This window comes from Coregonus clupeaformis, chromosome 16 (assembly GCF_020615455.1).
Source record: "Coregonus clupeaformis isolate EN_2021a chromosome 16, ASM2061545v1, whole genome shotgun sequence".
NCBI lineage: Eukaryota > Metazoa > Chordata > Actinopteri > Salmoniformes > Salmonidae > Coregonus > Coregonus clupeaformis.
The window spans coordinates 16,066,461-16,089,625 of record NC_059207.1 but is presented as its reverse complement, the minus strand read 5'-3'; the positions used below and the strand labels follow the sequence as shown (position 1 = coordinate 16,089,625).

Below are 23,165 nucleotides of genomic sequence, written 5' to 3'. Positions count from 1 at the left end.
GGCTGACACTTCTCTCTCACCAGTCCCAGGAAGGAAAGCAGACAGCACAGTGGCCGTGTACCAGGTCACAACCACATTCATATTAGATATAGCATTGCTTGCTACTAGATAGATCACGTTCATGTAGCTCCTGAGAAGTGAAACACTTCTCCAGGCATGGTGAGATCTGATCATCTGCGCAGTTTGCAATAAAGACGGAACGTGGATAAAGACGAAATCTTAACATGACTTATATTGGTGGACATATTTACAAGAGATCTTAAAACACATTTTTAGCTTTGCTTTCCTAAGGGTGCTTTTTTTTTTTGGGGGTAGATCAGCTTAATATTGCAGATAGATTGTAACTTCCATCAATGTAATTGTCTGCATCACTTCCAATCCCCCATGTTTTTATATATATATATATACACATATATAAATACATATGTATATATATACACATATATAAATACATACATACACACATACATACATACACACATACACATACATATACAGTGGGGGAAAAAAGTATTTAGTCAGCCACCAATTGTGCAAGTTCTCCCACTTAAAAAGATGAGAGAGGCCTGTAATTTTCATCATAGGTACACGTCAACTATGACAGACAAATTGAGAGAAAAAAATTCCAGAAAATCACATTGTAGGATTTTTAATGAAGTTATTTGCAAATTATGGTGGAAAATAAGTATTTGGTCACCTACAAACAAGCAAGATTTCTGGCTCTCACAGACCTGTAACTTCTTCTTTAAGAGGCTCCTCTGTCCTCCACTCGTTACCTGTATTAATGGCACCTGTTTGAACTTGTTATCAGTATAAAAGACACCTGTCCACAACCTCAAACAGTCACACTCCAAACTCCACTATGGCCAATACCAAAGAGCTGTCAAAGGACACCAGAAACAGGCTGGGAAGATTGAATCTGCAATAGGTAAGCAGCTTGGTTTGAAGAAATCAACTGTGGGAGCAATTATTAGGAAATGGAAGACATACAAGACCACTGATAATCTCCCTCGATCTGGGGCTCCACGCAAGATCTCACCCCGTGGGGTCAAAATGATCACAAGAACGGTGAGCAAAAATCCCAGAACCACACTGCAGAGAGCTGGGACCAAAGTAACAAAGCCTACCATCAGTAACACACTACGCCGCCAGGCCTGTAATTTTCATCATAGGTACACGTCAACTATGACAGACAAATTGAGAATTTTTTTTCCAGAAAATCACATTGTAGGATTTTTAATGAATTTATTTGCAAATTATGGTGGAAAATAAGTATTTGGTCAATAACAAAAGTTTCTCAATACTTTGTTATATACCCTTTGTTGGCAATGACACAGGTCAAACGTTTTCTGTAAGTCTTCACAAGGTTTTCACACACTGTTGCTGGTATTTTGGCCCATTCCTCCATGCAGATCTCCTCTAGAGCAGTGATGTTTTGGGGCTGTCGCTGGGCAACACGGACTTTCAACACCCTCCAAAGATTTTCTATGGGGTTGAGATCTGGAGACTGGCTAGGCCACTCCAGGACCTTGAAATGCTTCTTACGAAGCCACTCCTTCGTTGCCCGGGTGGTGTGTTTGAGATCATTGTCATGCTGAAAGACCCAGCCACGTTTCATCTTCAATGCCCTTGCTGATGGAAGGAGGTTTTCACTCAAAATCTCACGATACATGGCCCCATTCATTCTTTCCTTTACACGGATCAGTCGTCCTGGTCCCTTTGCAGAAAAACAGCCCCAAAGCATGATGTTTCCACCCCCATGGTGTTCTTTGGATGCAACTCAGCATTCTACGTCCTCCAAACACGACGAGTTGAGTTTTTACCAAAAAGTTATATTTTGGTTTCATCTGACCTTTTTTCCCCACTGTACATATATATATATATATATATATATATATATATATATATATATATATATATATATATATATATATATATATATATATATATATATATATATATATATATATATATATATATATATATATATATATATATATATATGTACATACATACATATATATATATGTACATACATACATATATATATATATATATATACATACACACATACATACATACATACATACATACACATACATATCCTTTAAAAATATATATATATTCCCCTTTATTACTTTCCAACCCCGCCACCCTTTCCCCACTTGGAGTAAACTAGTGAACAACAACGCCTAGGCCTCTACTTCCAGCCCATACCCACTATCTACATTTTATGGACACAGTCAATTTTACAGTAATTACATTTTGTTTGTTCTTTCTCCTGAACTTCTTCTACTCTCAACCTCTCCGATCATTTTCATGATGTCCATCCGGTTTGCTTCTATAAGGGTGCTTTTTAGTTGTTCAGTTTGTGTCATTCTGTTGTTTTTTAACTTATGTTTATTGTGTAGTAAATATTTCAGCTTTTATTTTCATTGTGTTTTATTTGCTGCAATGTCTGAAATGTGCTGTATAAATAAAGCTTGATTTGATTTGATCTCTGTAGTAGGGGAGTTTTTCTTGTGTGGAGTTCGGCGACATTTCTCAATTCCATACAGTTCGATGTTACTGTTAGTTCAAAAACACCAAACAACAATCCCTCAATGGCATATATTGATTACCTAGATTAGAGAAGGACAGTTTACCACATAGCCTAACGTATGGCAAGTGGGGGAAAAAAGGGACAGAATTAAAATGATCTAGGCCTTTGTTTCAAATGAAACATAGTGACCACAGCCCATTGTCCTAAGTTGGAGGTATTACCAGAAGTTTGCTTTGTCCGTCAGTTAGTGTACACAAGTCCCCTTTCAGCTAGTCCTCATTAGAAAGTGCTAATACAATATATTCTTGTCATCACAGTACCCCAACCACCCACTAAGCACAGGTGGTTCCCATTCTCTTTCCACAGCAAGCTGGGTCGTGTTCATTAGGGAACACAACGGAAAACATTCCAAAGAGTTTTGCAACGGAAAACGAAAATGAGCCTTTTCTCACTGGACATGTCCCAGTAGTACGTCCCTGTTTCAGTTCACTTTCTTCTGTTTGACTCCTAATAAACACGACCCTCCCCAACCCAAACAGGAAGCATTCACATTCTTCTAGGTCTAGGAGACTGCTTACAGTAAGCATGTGGGAGGACTCCCAAAGACTAGAAATATGAGGCTAACTGGACTTTTAATCCCCAATCCTAGACCGAGACGAGATAACCTTATCTGGACTCCTTTTCAAACCCCAGACCCCTATTCTATCTAACCTAACCTTTTGCAGCTTAAGTGTGCAATATGCAGCTGAGATGATGTTGACTTATTATCCGAGACAATGGTATCACTGATTGTGACCAATCAAAGCCCTCACAGCTGTAATGACTACAATAGGAGAGCTGGCGAAGCTCTCCTTTACTATCAATTCGATCTGGGTTGTGTTTATATTTGACATTCGGCAATATGACTATTTTGGACTATCATTTGAAAATGGAAATGCAGAGAACACAACACACTATCGTTTGAGTGTAGGACAGCCTCTGTAGAGAGTAGGGGGCCTTACCTTAGCCTTGCCAGTGCTCTGTAGGATGTGCACCAGGGCACTGGCCATCTCCTCCTTGTTCTTCACACTGAGGCCAGGCTCCAGGATGGAGCACAGTAGCATGTAGTTATTGGTGATGTACTCTGCAAACTCCTTATATGACTCCATGGGCAGGATACTCATGCTCTGGTACCGCGACTTGAGCCGAATCATAGGTCCGGGAGTTTTCCCTTTGTTCGGGTTGGGCGTGCTCACAGAGTACCACTTCTCCACAAACTGGCGTCCCGTGACGGCGCCGGCGGGAATGTTGACCAGGCCCACATAGCTGTTCTTGTCCTTCTTTTTCTTTTTGTCCGTCTCCTTGTACAGGTGGACGGTGACACTTTTGATGGCAGGTAAGTTGTTGAACTCAAAGTGCTCTCCCCAGAACACATTGTCTGTTTTCAGTTTGCAGGTAGTCCGTGCGTAAAGTGTGTCATCCAGACACAACTCACAGAAATACCTTTTCTTGGCTGGAAGGTCCTTGGCCTCAATAATCCACAATTTTAGAAGGTTCTCCACACGCCGACTGTTGTCCTGTGAAAAACATCATGTGAGACTTTTCCTGGGTACTTTGACATGTATTCTATTGTATTATTATTTTCTTCCACAGAGGGCCCTATACGCTATATAGCATAGGATTTACCTTGTTTGGATGTACAGCTCTCCTTAAGTTCTCCATCCATTTGTCCCTCTCGGCAGATGACCGGCACGAAAAGCATTTGGTTCCAGTGGAAGTGGTTACCTGTGAAAGTATGGCAGATGATTAAGCCCTTCCCTTTAGGTTATGGATCATGAAAAACACCCATAGGATGGCCTGTGTGTATCATCTAAAGCAGGGTTGGGTATCACACACACACACACATTCCAGCTGAGCTGCAGGGTCTGCACAGTGCACACTGATACCAGACTAAACAATGAGCCTGGACAGCCATTGAAATCCTCTTGCACTTGTTCACGAGAGAAACGCTTGTCGTTTTATGGCTGACCCCGTCAGACGTCCTCTCGGTCACAGAGCCATGGTCTGTCCAGCTGGCAGCGTGCTTTAGCATAATAGGCAGTAAATCCTTGTGATTGGGGACCCCTTGGCGCTCACCTCTCCGAGCAGATCCACAGAGAGCAGGAGCATGGAGATGCCAACAGATGGGTCAGGCAGACACACAGGCCCCTGCCGGGCAGAAAGCGGAGGGGCAGAGAGACCCTCCTCCCTAACAAATGCCCAGCAACACACTCACACTACCCAAAGGCACTGGCTGCTTGACAGACAGTCAGAGACCTGCTGGTTTTAAGACATATGTAATGGCGATGAAATGAAGAGTAGATTAAACACAATGCATTATATACAGAGGTTTAGGATCCTAAGAAATACTATTAAAAAGAGTCAGCGAGCCTTGAGCTGCGACAGTCATGAGAGGCAGTGGTGGTGGTGTGGGGTGGGCTCACCTCGAAGCAGTAGTCCTGGCCCAGGATGCTGCTGTGCACCGGTTTGATCAACACCTCATCCTCCATGCTGAGATCTAAAGCTTCTACTGCACTGCTGGGGCTGAGCAACGACTCGTGAGACCGCGATTCCTTCAGCCTCGGCATCAGATGGGATCTGAGGGAGAAGAGGAAGAGACACGGTCAGTCAGTCACACACATACAATGTTTCAACGCAGGCATCATGTGCCACACTGAGGGAGGAGGGCTGGGGGAGGCATGTGTTCCAAAACCAGATTGGTGTTGTGGGTACACGCTTTCGGATGCCATGGGCTCTGGCTCTACGGGGTTGGCATGACTGGGCTCTCTAGTATCTCCCAGCTGGTAGCTCTCCTGCTTGGACGGCTTTTTGATGGTCTGGCAGGTGGGGACGCTGCGCCAACACCATGCTTTAAAGGGCCTCTGGCAAATGGCAGAGCACAGCTGCAGAAACAGGGAGGTTGTAATCTTACTGGTCACTTAGTCACGGATAATAGGAGTGGGAGAAGAAGACCAACATCATGACTGTTAAAGGTGAACAGCAATAACACAGTTCAAGAGAACAATTGATATCCTTGAAGTGAAAGAAGCCAAGAAAGCCATGCTACCCCCAGTAAAACATACTGCCATACTACCCACAGTAAACCATACTACCCACTGTAAAACATACTACCCACAGTAAAACATACTACCATACTACCCACAGTAAAACACACTACCATCCTACCCACAGTAAAATATACTACTCCAGTAAAACACACTACCATACTACCCACAGTAAAACACACTACCATACTACCACAGTAAAACACACCAACATACTACCACAGTAAAACACACTACCATTCTACCCACAGTTAAAACATACTACCCACATTAAAAACATACTACCCACATTATTAAATAAAAACTACCTACAGTAAAAAAATAACTTCCATTCTACCAACAGTTAAATATACTACCCACAGTAAAGCATACTACCATACTACCCACAGTAAAACACACTACCATAATACCCACAGTAAAATATACACTACCAGTCAAAAGTTTGGACACACCTACTCATTCAAGGGTTTTTCTTTATTTGTACATTGTATAATAATAGTGAAGACATCAAACTATAAAATAACACATATGGAATCATGTAGTAACCAAAAAAGTATATATTTTATATTTGAGATTCTTCAAATAGCCAGCCTTTCCCTTGATGACTGCTTTGCATTCTCTCAACCAGCTTCACCTGGAATGCTTTTCCAACAGTCTTGAAGGAGTTCCCACATATGCTGAGCACTTGTTGGCTGCTTTTCCTTCACTCCTCGGTCCGACTCATCCCAAACAATCTCAATTGGGTTGAGGTCGGGGGATTGTGGAGGCCAGGTCATCTGATGCAGCACTCCATCACTCTACTTCTTGGTAAAATAGCCCTTACACAGCCTGGAGGTGTGTTGGGTCATTGTCCTGTTGAAAAACAAATGATAGTCCCACTAAGCCCAAACCAGATGGGATGGCGTATCGCTGCAGAATGCTGTGGTAGCCATGCTGGCTAAGTGTGCCTTGAATTCTAAATAAATCACAGACAGTGTCACCAGCAAAGCACCCCCACACCATAACACCTCCTCCTCCATGCTTTACGGTGGGAAATACACATGCGGAGATCATCCGTTCAACCACACTGCATCTCACAAAGGCACGGCGGTTGGAACCAAATATCTCCAATTTGGACTCCAGACCAAAGGACAAATTTCCACTGGTCTAATGTCCATTGCTCGTGTTTCTTTGCCCAAGCAGGTCTCTTCTTCTTATTGGTGTCCTTTAGTAGTGGTTTCTTTGCAGCAATTCGACCATGAAGGCCTGATTCACACAGTCCCCTCTGAACAGTTGATGTTGAGATGTGTCTGTTACTTGAACTCTGTGAAGCATTTACAGTGCCTTGCAAAAGTATTCATCCCCCTTATTTTGTTGCATTACAACCTGTAATTTAAATGGATTTTTATTTGGATTTCATGTAATGGACATACACAAAATAGTCCAAATTGTTGAAGTGAAATGAAAAAAATAACTTGTTTCAAAAAATTATAAAAAATAAATAATGATAAAGTGGTACGTGCATATGTATTCACCCCCTTTGCTATGAAGCCCCTAAATAAAATCTGGTGCAACCAATTACCTTCTGAAGTTACATAATTAGTTAAATAAAGTCCACCTGTGTGCAATCTAAGTGTCACATGATCTGTCACATGATCGCAGTATATATATATATATATACACACCTGTTCTGAAAGGCCCCAGAGTCTGCAACACCACTAAGCAAGGGGCACCACCAAGCAAGCGGCACCATGAAGACCAAGGAGCTCTCCAAACAGGTCAGGGACAAAGTTGTGGAGAAGTACAGATCACAGTTGGGTTATAAAAAAATATCTGAAACTTTGAACATCCCAACAGAGCACCATTAAATCCATTATTAAAAAATGGAAAGAATATGGCACCACAACAAACCTGCCAAGAGAGGGCCGCCCACCAAAACTCACGGACCAGGCAAGGAGGGCATTAATCAGAGAGGCAACAAAGAGACCAAAGATAACCCTGAAGGAGCTGCAAAGCTCCACAGCAGAGATTGGAGTATCTGTCCATAGGACCACTTTAAGCCGTACACTCCACAGAGCTGGGCTTTACGGAAGAGTGGCCAGAAAAAAGCCATTGCTTTAAGAAAAAAATAAGCAAACACGTTTGGTGTTCACCAAAAGCCATTTGGGAGACTCCCCAAACATATGGAAGAAGGTACTCTGGTCAGATGAGACTAAAATGGAGCTTTTTGGACATCAAGGAAAACGCTAGGTCTGGCGCAAACCCAACACCTCTCATCACCCAGAGAACACCATCATGCTGTGGGGATGTTTTTCCATCGGCAGGGACTGGGAAACTGGTCAGAATTGAAGGAATGATGGATGGCGCTAAATACAGGGAAATTCTTGAGGGAAACCTGTTTCAGACTTCCAGAGATTTGAGACTGGGACAAAGGTTCACCTTCCAGCAGGACAATGACCCTAAGCTTACTGCTAAAGCAACACTCGAGTGGTTTAAGGGGAAACATTTAAATGTCTTGGAATGGCCTAGTCAAAGCCCAGACCTCAATCCAATTGAGAATCTGTGGTATGACTTAAAGATTGCTTGTTTGTTTCACAAGAAAACATATTTTGCATCTTCAAAGTGGTAGGTATGTGTTATATCTAGCCTAGTTGTAAAAGAACGGACATCTGCACAGTTTCACATTGAACATCACTCTGTCGTTTAATGACATGTGCCACGCATTCTGACAACCCATTCATCCGTAACGCAGCACACTGTCGTAAACCATAACAACGTACAGTACGACGTACAGCACGTCGTACCATACATAACATTTCCCCCCCTTTCCAAAACCAGGGACTGGTACCATATATAAAATGTCCATAGGGCAAGAACCTAGAGTGATACCTGTAAGAAATAAACATTAACCCTTAAACGGATGGACTCTCCAAACTAGCCAGTTCAGTCCATTAACCTGGAGGTTGACTAAGACACCTAACGGAGCCTAAGAATGAAAAGAGGTTAAGTAGTCCCCCAGATAAGCAGGGCGAGTTCGGTGCCCGCATAGGCCTTTCTTCCACCGTCACCGCTTGTGGCTCTGGCCCTTGGGGAACCCACAGAGGCTGGGGCTCAGGTGGTAGTGGTGGAGGAGGTCCATCCGGTGGCGTCTCTGGCCTGCATGTCTGTTTTGTGTGCCTTCGTGTTCCTTGAGGGGCAGGGACTTTTCTGAGGCGGCTGGCGTGCCAGCGTGATCCATTGCTCATCATGAATGTGACGGGCCCCAGTTGTCGACTGACCTGCAAGGGGTCCGACCAGAATGAGGCCATTTTGTTGCACCGCTGAGGCCGTCGGGCTCGGACCCAGTCTGACACTTGAATGATCGACTTCTTCACCCTGTGTGCCTTGTCAAAACGCTGTTTCATTGCTCTTTGGTGCCTGGTCACTGCCTGCTGTTCTTGGGTGCGCCTAGTCGCCGGTTCTGCTACTCTCTGTGTTCTGAGTCTGTCCAGTGGCAGTTCCATCTCACGACCTAGCATGAGGGATGCCGGGGAGACCTGTGTTGTTGTGTGTTTGCTTGCTCTGTAGTGCATTAGCGTTTGATTCAAAGCAGTTTGGAACGTGCACCCCTGGACCAGGTGCGCTCTGATGCCGTTCTTCAGCGTTTGGTTGAAGCTGCCCACCCCTCCGTTAGCTTGTGGGTTGTAGTAGGCCGTGTGGATGTGTTTGATTCCCTTGTTGCTGAGATATGAGGAGAACTCGGCAGAGGTTAGCTGGGGCCCATTGTCCGTGGTAAGGGTGAGGGGTAGGCCCCACCTTGTGAACAGGCTGTCTAGGATGTCCACGATGGCCTGTGCTGTGACAGTTCCGACAGGAACCACTTCTGGCCACTTAGAGTGGAGGTCATACACCACCACCAGGAAGCGCTGATGGTGAGGGACTGCGTGTCCATGGATCTCGCCACAGATGTCCAGTTGGATGTGCTCCCAGGGGTGGGACGGCCATGCGAGAGGCTGCAGGGGGGTGGGGCGGACTGTCCTGTTTTCCCACTGAGGAGGCATGCAGCACAATCCCTGACCAGGGCTTCAATGTCGTGGTCGATGCCTGGCCACCACACAAGGTCTCGACATCGCTGTTTGACCTTGACTATGCCCAAGTGACCCTCGTGCGCCATGGATAGAACACGCGCACGCAGGCCACTCGGGACCACAGTGCAAAACCCTCGAGAGACACAGACTTCTTCCCAGCAAGAAAGTTCGTGCTTCACTCTGGCGAAAGTCGCCAGCTCTTCCGGCACATGTGCTGGCCATCCAGTGCGTATGTAGGTGCGCAGGGTAGACAGTGTGGGATCCTGTTCCGATGCTTGCTTCAGCTCCTCCAGTGAGACGACTGACTGAAGAGGAGCGTAGAGCATTTGTACAAGCTCTGTTTCGTTGTCGTCTGGCAAGACGGTTGGAGTAGGAGCGTCAAAGGAGCGTGAGAGGAGGTCTGCCACCACGTTATCCCTCCCCCGGAGTGAACTTCAGCTGATAGTCATACTGTCTGAGGCGGTCGGCCCATCTGTGCAGCCGAAGTGGCTTGTGGCCAGTTCCTGATGCTGACAGTAGCGTTGTGAGGGACTGGTGGTCGGTTCGGAGTGTGAACAGACGGCCATATAGGTAGAGGTGCCACCTTTCGCACGCCCAGACACAGGCCAGTGCTTCTCGTTCGCCCACAGAGTACCGTTGTTCTGTGGGGCTCAGGGCCCTTGAGGCGAAGGCGACGGGCCTCTCAATGCCATTCTGCAGCTGTGAGAGGACAGCTCCTAGTGCTCCAGCTGAGGCGTCACATGTGACAATGGTGTGGCAGACGGGGTCAAAGTGAGCCAAGACTGGGGCTGTGGTGAGCTGGCTCTTCAGTGAGCGGACCGCGTCTGAGCAGGCTGCCGTCCAGGCCCATGGCTCATCCTTCTTGAGGAGCTGGCGAAGGGGCGCTGTGGTCTGAGAGTAGTGGGGCAGAAACCGGAGGTAGTAAGCTGTCATGCCCAAGAATGAGGCCACCTGAGAGGCTGAGGTCGGTTCCGGGATCCGGTGGACGGCTTCAATGTTCGACATGAGTGGGGCAATGCCTTTGGCCGACAGGCGGAAGCCCACAAACTCGACGGCTGGAGCTGCAAAGGTGCACTTTCCACCGTTCAGGGTCAGGTTGTTCCGCAGTAGAGCACTGAATACTCTGTGGAGTCGATAATCATGGATGTGGAGGTCAGGGCCGTGGACCACGATGTCATCCAGATAGACCGCCACCCCAGGTATTCCAGCGAGGATGGTGCTCATCACCTTCTGGAAGCAGCTGGGGCGGAGCTAAGTCCAAAAGGCATGCGTGGAGTATCTGAACACGCCAGCGTGTGTGACAAAGGCCGTGAGGTCTCTGCTAGCTGCATGGAGGGGTACCTGAAGATAACCTGACGAAGGTCAAGCTTCGTGAAGATCGTGGAGCCATGGAATTGTGCGGTCAGCTCCTCAGCTGTAGGCAAGGGGTACTTATCCGGGACAACGGCCTTGTTCACAGCACGGAGATCCACACAGGTCCGGATTCCACCGGACTTTTTGGTTGCAATGACCAAGTTTGAAATCCAGGGGGCAGCGTTGACTGGCTCAATGATGCCTGCATCCAACTGTGACTGGAGATCTTTTGTGACATCATCACGCAGTGCAAAGGGAATGCGCCGCAGGGGCTGCATGACTGGGGTCACTTCCGGATTCACTAGGGGCCTGTGAGTAAAGGCTGTGAGGCAGCCCAGTCCATCAAACAGAGTCGGCCAGTTCTGTTGCCATGTGCAGGTAACCTGGTAGATAGCTGACCCACTGTCATCTCTCAGTGTGAATCCCAAGCCTGTGAAGAGGTCGAGGCCCAGGAGGTTGGCACCCCGCTTTGCAACATGAAATGTGAATGATGGCAGATGTTTGGTGCCGTAGTGTACTGGGACCTGGAGGGTGCCTACAATGTCTATCTTAGATCTACCGTACCCACACAGGGCAGTGGAGGGCTGTTGGAGTGGTAGGTGACTGAAAAACTTGTAGTAAGTGGCAAGGTTGAGCAACGACACCGCAGCGCCAGTATCCAGCAGCAAAGGCAAACCCACCTCACCCAGCTGCACAGTGCATGTCCTGAATGACACATGGTTGGTGGAGACGGTTCGGATTTCCGTGTGTTCATGTTGAGAGTGAGATGAAACGAAGGGCCTGTTCTGGGTGGAGCTAGTAGCAGGGGCAGAACGACACACTTTCGCAAAGTGATTGTATTTTGAACAGTTCTTGCATATTTTCCCACGGGCTGGGCAGTTTGAAGCCCTTGAATTGTGAGAGCTAGCCCCACAGTTGCCACAGCTAGTTCTGTTTGTTTGTCTGTGTGCCTGCTGCACGGGCATGTCGGTGTCTGTGTCCATGCAGCTATCGACGCGGGAGGGCGTGCGCAGCGCGTGATCGTTGTAGTGCGCCTGCTCGGGCTGAAGCTGCTGTGTGAGAATGGCTGGGGGCCGAGTGTATGCTGCAGAGCTGTCTGTTAGCATAGAAGAGCATTCCAACGCCGCTTCAACCTGGAGTGCTATTTTAATAGCTCCATCTAGTTGTAAATTATCCGATTCCAAAAGCAGTTTCTCCCTTGTCTTTTCACATAACGTCCCCTCTATCAACTGATCCCTGATGATCTCGTCCCTGAAGTGTCCCGTAGTTACAAGAGCTAGCCAAATCCCTCAGATTAGCCACGTAGCTTTGAATGGACTCACCCGGCCGTTGGTGTCTCTTCCGTAGCCGGTAGCGTCGGAGGAGCACTCGCTCTTTCCCGGCGAAGTGGTTCCGTAAGAGGCTGACTGCAGCAGTGAATGTAGGAGCCGATCCAAGCGCTCTGAAAATCCTCTGTCCCTCTGTACCAAGGCAGTGACGGAGCAGTGCTGTCCTCCGCTTGTCGGAGATTGTAGAAAAGTCCATAGCTTCTAAATAAGTGTTAAAACTATCAAGCCAGTTATTCCACGGGACTGGAGTTTCGCCAGGCACGGCGAGGAATGGTGCTGGCGGTGGTAAACTGAATTCAGCCATCTTCGTCGCCAATGTTATATCTAGCCTAGTTGTAAAAGAACGGACATCTGCACAGTTTCACATTGAACATCACTCTGTCGTTTAATGACATGTGCCACGCATTCTGACAACCCATTCATCCGTAACGCAGCACACTGTCGTAAACCATAACAACGTACAGTACGACGTACAGCACGTCGTACCATACATAACAGTATGTTGTGTAAATCAAATGATACAACCCCCCCAAAAAAATTATTTTAATTCCAGGTTGTAAGGCAACAAAATAGGAAAAATGCCAAGGGGAGTGAATACTTTCGCAAGCCACTGTATTTGGGCTGCAATGAACTTATCCTCTGCAGCAGAGGTAACTCTGGGACTTCCATTCCTGTGGTGGTCCTCATGAAAGCCAGTTTCATCATAGCGCTTGATGGTTTTTGCAACTGCACTTGAAGAAACTTTCAGAGTTCTTGAAATGTTCTGTATTGACTGACCTTCATGTCTTAAAGTAATGATGGACTGTCGTTTCTCTTTGCTTATTTGAGCTGTTCTTGCCATAATATGGACTTGGTCTTTTACCAAATAGGACTTTCGTCTGTATACCCCCCCCTACCTTGTCACAACACAACTGATTGGCTCAAACGCATTAAGAAGGAAATACATTTCACAAATTAACTTTTAAGAAGGCACACCTGTTAATTGAAATGCATTCCAGGTGACTATCTCATGAAGCTGGTTGAGAGAATGCCAAGAGTGTGCAAAGCTGTCATCAAGGGAAAGGGTGACTATTTGAAGAATCTCAAATATAAAATATATTTTGATTTGTTTAACCTACTACCCACAGTAAAATAAACTACCCACAGTAAAACACTACCATACTACCCCCAGTAAACCATACTACCCACAGTAAACCATACTACTACCCACAGTAATCCATACTACCCACAGTAAAAAAATATATACTACCCAGAGTAAAACATACTACCCACAGTAAAACACACTACCCACGGTAAAACATGAGAGCGGATACAGATAAAGATATTTGTGCAACCAAGTAACTTCAAGGGTTCCTTTTAGTTTAATTGGTTCCATATTTGAGTTGTACGTAAAAATCATAGCATCCGTAATACACGCTCCGTCTTCAAACCACAACTCAACTGTATCTTAATGAACGAAAAAGCCCAAAAGCCAATTAAGTCTCACAGATAATATAGACAGAGCCAGTAGAATAAATGTTTGCCCCTACAGTGCATGTTCATCTTTTCAGTTGTTCTGTAAGTGGTGTTGGTTAACTCCTGCACGCTACAATCAATGTCTAGGAGGATAAGCAGGGCAATTAAGCACCTGCTGGGGCGGCAAACTGAGATATTTGCTGACTCATCGCTCCCCTGGCTCTTTATTGGCTGCATGAATTAAACATGGCTCTACTTCCTGCCTCAGGGGATGAGTCTGGAAAAAATCCTCAGGTAAGGAATGTGTTTTGTCGTATTTTCTAGCTCAGCTTATCAGTGTGGGGACAGAGTGAGAGGCTGAGCACGATACAGAGAAATTGGCATAACTGGCAGAGCTGAGCTGAGAGGACTAACATAAACCTTCCTCTCTGAGAAGCTAGATCCCTTAGGGGAAAACTTTTAGCATGTGGGTAACATTTTACAATGGGAGTCTTTGGGAAGCTCTGGATGGATTTTGTTCTTGGTGACTATCTTACAAATGTGAGTTTAAAGTCGCTTACAATAAGTCTAAATTAATTCAAACAAATAGACACAGTTGTACTAGTGCCCATGCAATACTGTTATAGTGGTCTTTGAATAGGAATGGGTCGGTTTCCATAATATATGGGATCAATGATATACATTTTTAAAATCATATTTCTAGTCAATGGCAAACAAGCTTCAGGATTAGTAGACCAAACTCCAAGGCATTAGGCTAGCTCTGTAACTCATGCCACAGTCTGTTCATGCACTGTGCTGACAACTTTGCTTATTTTTAATTCACTTATTGAGAGATTTATGCTCGTCTGATGGCAGCTATTCAAATTGCGGTCTGTGGCTCAGCATTTACCTAATGATCTTATCAATGCCACTGCAGGCTGTTGGGAGCCAAGCACACACACAAGGCCATTATGTAATGAAATTAGCAGTGTTTCAATTAACTCATTGGACCATTGGTCTTAAAGGATACAAGGTGTAATCAGGGCCGGGGACACTTTCTCTCATACCCCCCGCCCCCTCGAACAACCCCTTCCCGGCACACCATCATTTTCCGTGAACAAATTGTGCACTAAGATGCAATTCGATGCGTGGTAAATTTACTGTTGATGAAAAAGCCTTTTATAATAAAGCCATAATAACGTTTGCCATGTGGCATAGGCTACAGTTGAGCAGAGGCGTTTTTAGGATTTACACACATGGGGAACATTTGTTAGCAGGGTCCGAAAGAAATCAGCCTTTTAAAAACACATTTCATGCAATTCTACGTCATTTACATGACAGAAGACATTAGCTGAATCATTTTTAATACCACACAAATTACCGAAATGAGTGTCTACACTGACACTGACAAACTGAGATCAATCTGGCCTTGAATTCAAACAAACTATAGCCCAGGCCAATGAAGAGACACACAGATTGTTACAATATTAGGAGGCAATATATACACTATCAGTCAAAAGTTTGGACACACCTACTCATTCAAGGGTTTTTCTTTATTTTTACTATTTTTTACATTGTAGAATAATAGTGAAGACATCAAAACTATTAAAAAACACATATGGAATCATGTAGTAACCAAAACAGTGTTAAACAAATCAAAATATATGTTATATTTGAGATTCTTCAAATAGCCACCCTTTGCCTTGATGACAGCTTTGCACACTCTTGGCATTCTCACAACCAGCTTCACCTGGAATGCTTTTCCAACAGTCTTGAAGGAGTTCCCACATATACTGAGCACTTGTTGGCTGCTTTTCCTTCACTCTGCTGTCCAACTCATCCCAAACCATCTCAATTGGGTTGAGGTCGGGGGATTGTGGAGGCCAGGTCATCTGATGCAGCACTCCATCACTCTCCTTCTTGGTAAAATAGTCCTGTTGAAAAACAAATGATAGTCCCACTAAGCCCAAACCAGATGGGATGGCGTATCGCTGCAGAATGCTGTGGTAGCCATGCTGGTTAAGTGTGCCTTGAATTCTAAATACATCACAGACAGTGTCACCAGCAAAGCACCCCCACACCATAACACCTCCTCCAGATGATGAGTAGCAGCAGCCAGACAGTGTGCTTGTGTATGTGATTCTCCTTGGTTCAGCTCTGTCGCAGGGGGCTCTTTTGGACGTTAATTGGGTCCCTCTACTCAGTTAGTCCCAGGTTCCCCTCCTCAGCCCCTCACTCATGGTTGGGCCTAGCCAGACAGACTGTTGACCTTCTGGAGCTGCTGGAAAGGGCAGGTATAATGACGCTGTAGGATGCCTCCGGGGCCACGGCCAATAAAGCAGGTTGTTAGGTTATTACGGCCCGACAGAAACAAACAGTCACATTATCATAAATCAGGAGGAGAATAATGCTTCCACTCGTGTTTTATTAGTGAGGTAGTCTTTAAAGGGCTGCTGCTTGGGATTCAGGGAACATTGATTCCCAATCTTAGCAATTAAAGCTGTTTTTTCATCAGATGAATTGAGGCACTAGTATAAAAAAAAATGAGACGTTTATTTAATTAAGGTTGATGCTGCAGCAGAACTGTGTTGGCTTTAGCACAGTCCCAAGTTCTTTCAATACCTGCATTTAAATTATTTGTTCCTCATATTTGGTTTCAATTGAATGACATTTAGGAATAACAGGTTGAGATTTGACTGTTGAAACTAATGACAAAGTATCTGTTCACAAATTGACTCGGACTAAGACAGCGCTTGTACGTTATTTCACTGTTTGCGCTCCATCCGTTCACCCACAAAACTGTCGCTGCCCTTCTATTCTTTAATACTTCATCGTCAATCCCTGCATAGATGATTTAACTATTATCCTTAACAAACATAATGGTTCTATCCTACATACACTATCAGTCAAAAGTTTGGACACACCTACTCATTCAAGAGTTTCTTTATTTTCACTATTTTCTACATTGTAGAATAATAGTGAAGACATCAAAACTATGAAATAACACATATGGAATCATGTAGTAACCAAAAAAGTGTTAAACAAATCAAAATATATTTTATATTTGAGATTCTTCAAATAGCCACCCTTTGCCTTGTTGACAGCTTTGCATGCTCTTAGCATTAGGTGTAACAGAAATAATTAACAGATTTGTAAAATATTTTGTGCCAAATAAAGACGAGCCTATTCATCGTTATTCATTGATGCAGCCATCTCAAAGTTTTATCTCATATCATATCACTAAGTGGCTTTTTGACAGTTCTTTTTTAAAATCCCGGCCACCTCCAGAATGTTTCAAAAGCTCCCTACTAACAGGATACGTGCCTCCCGAAGGATCTTAGTTCCGAATAGGAAACATCCGAGCAAAGATGTCCCACAAATTAACAGGCAGAAAGCATACTCTAGTGTAGGAAAGAGCGAACGTGGAGGCTATGCAGGCTATTCTGTGCCTCTGAAGAATGTCTGCTTTTTATTATTGTGTTTTGCTTTTGTATTTAATGTGTATTTTAATGTGTACAGTGCCTTCAGAAAGTATTCACACCCCTTGACTTTGTCCATATTTTGTTGTGTTACAGCCTGAATTTAAAATGTATTACATTTTTATTTGTTTGTCACTGGACCACACACACACCCCATAATGTCAAAGTGGAATTATTATTTTTTGTTGTTTACAATTTTACAAATTAATACAAAATGAAAAGCTGAAATATCTTGAGTCAATACTTGTTGAACCCCTTTATTATGGCAAGCCTAAATAGTTCAGGAGTAAAAATGTGCGTAACAAGTCACATAATAAGTTACATGGACTCACTCTGTGTGCAATAATATTGTTTAACATGATTTTTGAATGACTACCTCACCACTGTACCCCAAACATACAATTATCTGTAATGTCCCTCAGTCGAGCAGTGAATTTCAAACAGATTCAACCACACAGACCAGGGAGGTTTTTGAATGCCTCGCAAAGAAGGGCACCTATTGGTACAGTGAGGGAAAAAAGTATTTGATCCCCTGCTGATTTTGTATGTTTTCCCACTGACAAAGACATGATCAGTCTATAATTGTAATGGTAGGTTTATTTGAACAGTGAGAGACAGAATAAGAACAAAAAAATCCAGAAAAATGCATGTCAAAAATGTTATAAATTGATTTGCATTTTAATGAGGGGAATAAGTATTTGACCCCTCTGCAAAACATGACTTAGTACTTGGTGGCAAAACCCTTGTTGGCAATCACAGAGGTCAGACGTTTCTTGTAGTTGGCCACCAGGTTTGCACACATCTCAGGAGGGATTTTGTCCCACTCCTCTTTGCAGATCTTCTCCAAGTCATTAAGGTTTCGAGGCTGACGTTTGGCAACTCGAACCTTCATCTCCCTCCACAGATTTTCTATGGGATTAAGGTCTGGAGACTGGCTAGGCCACTCCAGGACCTTAATGTGCTTCTTCTTGAGCCACTCCTTTGTTGCCTTGGCTGTGTGTTTTGGGTCATTGTCATGCTGGAATACCCATCCACGACCCATTGTCAATGCCCTGGCTGAGGGAAGGAGGTTCTCACAGAAGATTTGATGGTACATGGCCCCGTCCATCGTCCCTTTGATGCGGTGAAGTTGTCCTGTCCCCTTAGCAGAAAAACACCCCCAAAGCATAATGTTTCCACCTCCATGTTTGACGGTGGGGATGATGTTCTTGGGGTCATAGGCAGCATTCCTCCTCCTCCAAACACGACGAGTTGAGTTGATGCCAAAGAGCTCGATTTTGGTCTCATCTGACCACAACACTTTCACCCAGTTCTCCTCTGAATCATTGAGATGTTCATTGGCAAACTTCAGACGGCCCTGTATATGTGCTTTCTTGAGCAGGGGGACCTTGTGGGCACTGCATGATTTCAGTCCTTCACGGCGTAGTGTGTTACCAATTGTTTTCTTGGTGACTATGGTCCCAGCTGCCTTGAGATCATTGACAAGATCCTCCCGTGTAGTTCTGGGCTGATTCCTCACCGTTCTCATGATCATTGCAACTCCACGATGTGAGATCTTGCATGGAGCCCCAGGCCGAGGGAGATTGACAGTTCTTTTGTGTTTCTTCTATTTGCGAATAATCGCACCAACTGTTGTCACCTTCTCACCAAGCTGCTTGGCGATGGTCTTGTAGCCCATTCCAGCCTTGTGTAGGTCTACAATCTTGTCCCTAACATCCTTGGAGAGCTCTTTGGTCTTGGCCATGGTGAAGTGTTTGGAATCTGATTGATTGATTGCTTCTGTGGACAGGTGTCTTTTATACAGGTAACAAACTGAGATTAGGAGCACTCCCTTTAAGAGTGTGCTCCTAATCTCAGCTCGTTACCTGTATAAAAGACACCTGGGAGCCAGAAATATTTCTGATTGAGAGGGGGTCAAATACTTATTTCCCTCATTAAATTGCAAATCAATTTATAACATTTTCTAAATTGATTTTTTTGTTGTTATTCTGTCTCTCACTGTTCAAATAAACCTACCATTAAAAGTATAGACTGATCATTTCTTTGTCAGTGGGCAAACTTACAAAATCAGCAGGGGATCAAATACTTTTTTCCCTCACTGTATGTAAATGAGATATTTCATTTGTCATTATGGGGTATTGTGTGTAGATGGATTTTGAATTCAGGCAGTAACACAACAGAATGTGGAATACGTGAAGGGGTATGAATACTTTTTGAAGGCACTGTATATGAACGTGTAGTTTAATGTGTTTATTGTAATTTGCTGTGCTATACAGGGCTCATCTGGAAAAGAGACCTTGGTCTCAGCATTGACTCCCTGTCAAAATAAGAATCCAGATTGCACCAAAACACAGTAAACTAAATTCTTTCAGTAGGCCTAACTAACCAATGAAACATACATTGATAACGTCAAAGTCAGAACACGGAAAGTAAAATAGGTGAAACATCACTATCACCACTGTTCCAAAAGATGTGTATACAATGTCTCTGGGCCTATCACTGTGTCCAATCTTGTCGGAAGATAAAACAAGGAGCTTGGTGAGCAATCTTAAGTGAGACTGACCATTTTCTAAACTCCTGTGTATTGAAAGAAAAACATTTGCCACAAGCCTGTATTATTTAAGTTTTCTTTTGTACAATGAGCTTAAACTAATCCTGTTGAGGGTGCAAAGTTTAAATCGGTAAATAGATTAATTAGAAAACATCTGAAATTAGCCATCTGGACTCATGACTCTCAAGGGGTTGGCTACACACTCACCTATTTGGATGTCATGATTATTTGGAGTCCAACTATTTTACGATACTAACTACACACAACAAACAAGTGATGTTTCAGAATGTGCTTTGGAAAACAATCAAAATCGTTAATGTTTTTCAAGCCGAGAGACTTTAGATTACGCAATCTATGAACTATCGGCATGGATGGCCATTCAATTAGACTTGCAAGCCTCTTTCTCAAAGCAGCTTACCACCATAATACCATAGAGTTTCTAAACCCAGAGATGCAACATCGCGAGACTTTCGGGAACGCTTGCGAAACAGATTAAGTAGACCAGGCCGGATTTGTGGGTTGAAAAGTCAATGAGAGAAGTGAAAAAGTATTCCTTGTTAATTTCCCCTAAATCTAAAGGTACAACCTAGATTTGAGCCAATGTCTTAAGTATTTGAACATGGTATTACTCCAACCTTGTGAAAGTGACAAACTGACACGTTTTCATTTTAGTCCAAAAACACTTTATATCGAAGGAGTGCCTTTGATTTTGACAGCCTGCACATGTGCAGTTTGGCACGAGATGACTGTTAGACCCAATTACGTATTTCTGCGCATAGCCAACATCGCCATGACATCACCTACAAGTGTGAACAGGGATTTCTATTGGAGAAGTACTCTTCTGTCTTTGGTAATACTCCGGCAATTATTATAATGATTTTTTTTAAGAACAGGGGCAACAGTGGGCAAAAGTAACACGCTGTGGGCCTATAACCTACAATAGCACTACTGCACATAGTACTAACTGTTACTTGAGGAACAATCATAGCTGTGTCTGACACATAACAATTGTTGGGAGTGAAGCACAAGTATCATTCATTGAAGCCTGCTACATAGATTTTTTCAAACGTATTCTCCATATTCACACCCAACAATTACTTAAGTATTGTATATTGTTTTTTTGTGGTGTGGTTTTTATATAAGCCCTTGGGCTTCCAACCACACCACAAAAAAACAATATACAATACATAAGTAATTGTTGGGTGTGAATATGGAGAACACCTTTTTATTTTTTATTTTATTTTTATTGTTGTTTATCACTTATTTTCTTTGGTGGATTTTTTTTTTAACCTAAACCCAAATATTCAAATTCATATCAGTTTAAATCTTGAATAAATAAACACACACTAAACTGTAGACTTGCAAACAGCAAGCTGTTTAAAATAAGTGCTGCGACTGGGAAGACATGATATCACATTGTTTAGAAGTGTAATGACATGTTTGCGCCTCCTTTTGGCAACTGTTCCACTGCTAAGAAGATGTCAGATTGCTTCTGAAAATTGGATGTGACAGGAGTTTGGATTTAATAAGCACCAACACATTACTCCAGAATCCTTCCATCAAAAGAATGGGCTCTCTGTCTCGTGTGTGTGTGTGTGTGTGTGGGGGGGGGGGGCGCGTCAGGCACAGAGATGCCGGCAGGCATATCACCATTTATTTTTTACAGGCCAGTAGAACAGTGCCATGGCAGAAACCATTAAAGCCCTTCATAGCTCATTTTTTCTCCAACATCATTCTTCTCTATTGCAGTCAGAGAAGCTCTGCTGAACTAAAGAAGGTAGTGTTGGTCTGGATTCAGACCTCTATGGTTCCTGCTTCAGCCTCTTCACACGTACACCAGCTGATATTCAACATGGAGCTCCTTGTGGAGGAAAATATCTCCCCAAACTCTCTATGCATCAAACACACACACACGGGTAGGGCTGATTGCCACCTCTCTAGTGAATATTTCAAAAGCTTTTAGAAAAGCAACATATGTGGATGACTTTGAAAATAACATTGTTGAGATGTCATTACAGAGTGAACTACAGTGTTGTGCATCTATTCTGACACAAAGGAACACTGCGCTGCCTGGCTAAATGCAAATTAATAGGTCTACTAGCAGCAAACATTGAATGTGAAACGCCATCATTCAAAATGTAAATGTCATGACTCTGTAAATGAAAAGCAGAACCAGATGAATCAGCACGGCAGAGTAGTAGAGCTGGGACGATACACCGATCATACTGACTACTTATAGCAGGCATTGTGCTGATATCGTTCATTACGATAAGTAGCCTATACTAGAGAAATCTAAAGTTTGAAATGAAATAAGTTTGCTAATATGGGTGATTGTTAATGGGACAATTGATGGCCACAACCATCAAACTAGTAGTAGTAGTTTAAAGGATAAAAACAAAAAAATGATGTTATAAACGTATCCTTCTATTTATTGTTAACGCATCAATTCAGGCAATTTATCGCAATATGGATTTTTGTCCATATCGCCCAGCTCTAATAGACTACCACATTGCATCCAAACATGAGAAACACCCTCAATGGCTATAGACAGATAATGAGATGCCGAGCCCACAAAGCCTATATGTAAATGCAGAGCAAAGCCTATATGTAAAAGCGTCCCTAACACACTGAGTTGAAGACAGTGCAGTCCATCAGATGTGGCGGAATACTCACCCGACAATCCCCGGGAACAATCGGCGTGGGGGGGGACGTGGAAGAGGTGGAGGATGATGAGGGAGCCGTGTCAGAGCTCCATTTTCTGCTGTGTGCTGAGAGCGGAGAGCGTGGTGATGCTCATTCAGCCTGCACAGTGGGCTGCTGCTAGCTGCTGTTAGCCTAGTGCTCTCCTTTCCTCCCTTGCTCTTCCCTCCCCGCTTCCCTCCCAGTCTGTCTGTCTCCTCTGGACTCAACGGAGAGAGACAGCCTGCCCTACTTCCTCCCCTGCTCCTCTTCTTTAAGAGCCACTGCTTTCTCTCCCTCTATCTGGCTGGCAGAGGACTGCTTGGAGCCGAGTCTTGCGCGATCTCTCTCTCTCCATCCCTCTCCTATCCTTCCTTCTTCAGTGTGTGTGTGCAGCAGAAGCAGGCTGTGTGGCGTGATGTAGCTCTGCCCCCCCGCTGCCATGTGTGTATGTTTGTCCGCGAGTGTGGTCTTTTGTCTTGGTGTCTTTGTGACAGACCGGTCTGCTCCCTGCACAGGGACCTGCCTCTGGGGGCGCAGTGAGGGGGTGCGGACAGTACAGGAAGAGGCCATATGGTATGCTGTCTGTCAGCTTTGGGCTATTTGGTCAATCGGATCTTTTGGAACTGTGCTCTGTTCAGAAGAATTCAGAAGCCTTGTTCATAGGCAG

At 44.1% G+C, this 23,165-nt stretch overlaps 1 protein-coding gene across 3 annotated transcripts in view; it reads right to left on the bottom strand.

The window, feature by feature from the left end:
- Positions 1-23,165, bottom strand: part of dab2ipa (DAB2 interacting protein a) — a 118,968-nt gene that overhangs the window by 23,990 nt on the left and 71,813 nt on the right. For 2 of the 3 annotated variants that reach the window (XM_041900411.2, XM_041900409.2), the window contains exons 4-6: positions 5,005-5,158; positions 4,208-4,306; positions 3,544-4,098 (exon numbers count right to left, since the gene is read on the bottom strand). In XM_041900411.2, the coding sequence (XP_041756345.2) occupies positions 3,544-4,098; positions 4,208-4,306; positions 5,005-5,158 (808 nt within the window). Of the gene's footprint in view, positions 1-3,543; positions 4,099-4,207; positions 4,307-5,004; positions 5,159-22,489; positions 22,518-23,165 lie in introns of those variants that run through there. The other variant, XM_041900410.2, reaches the window with a different exon arrangement.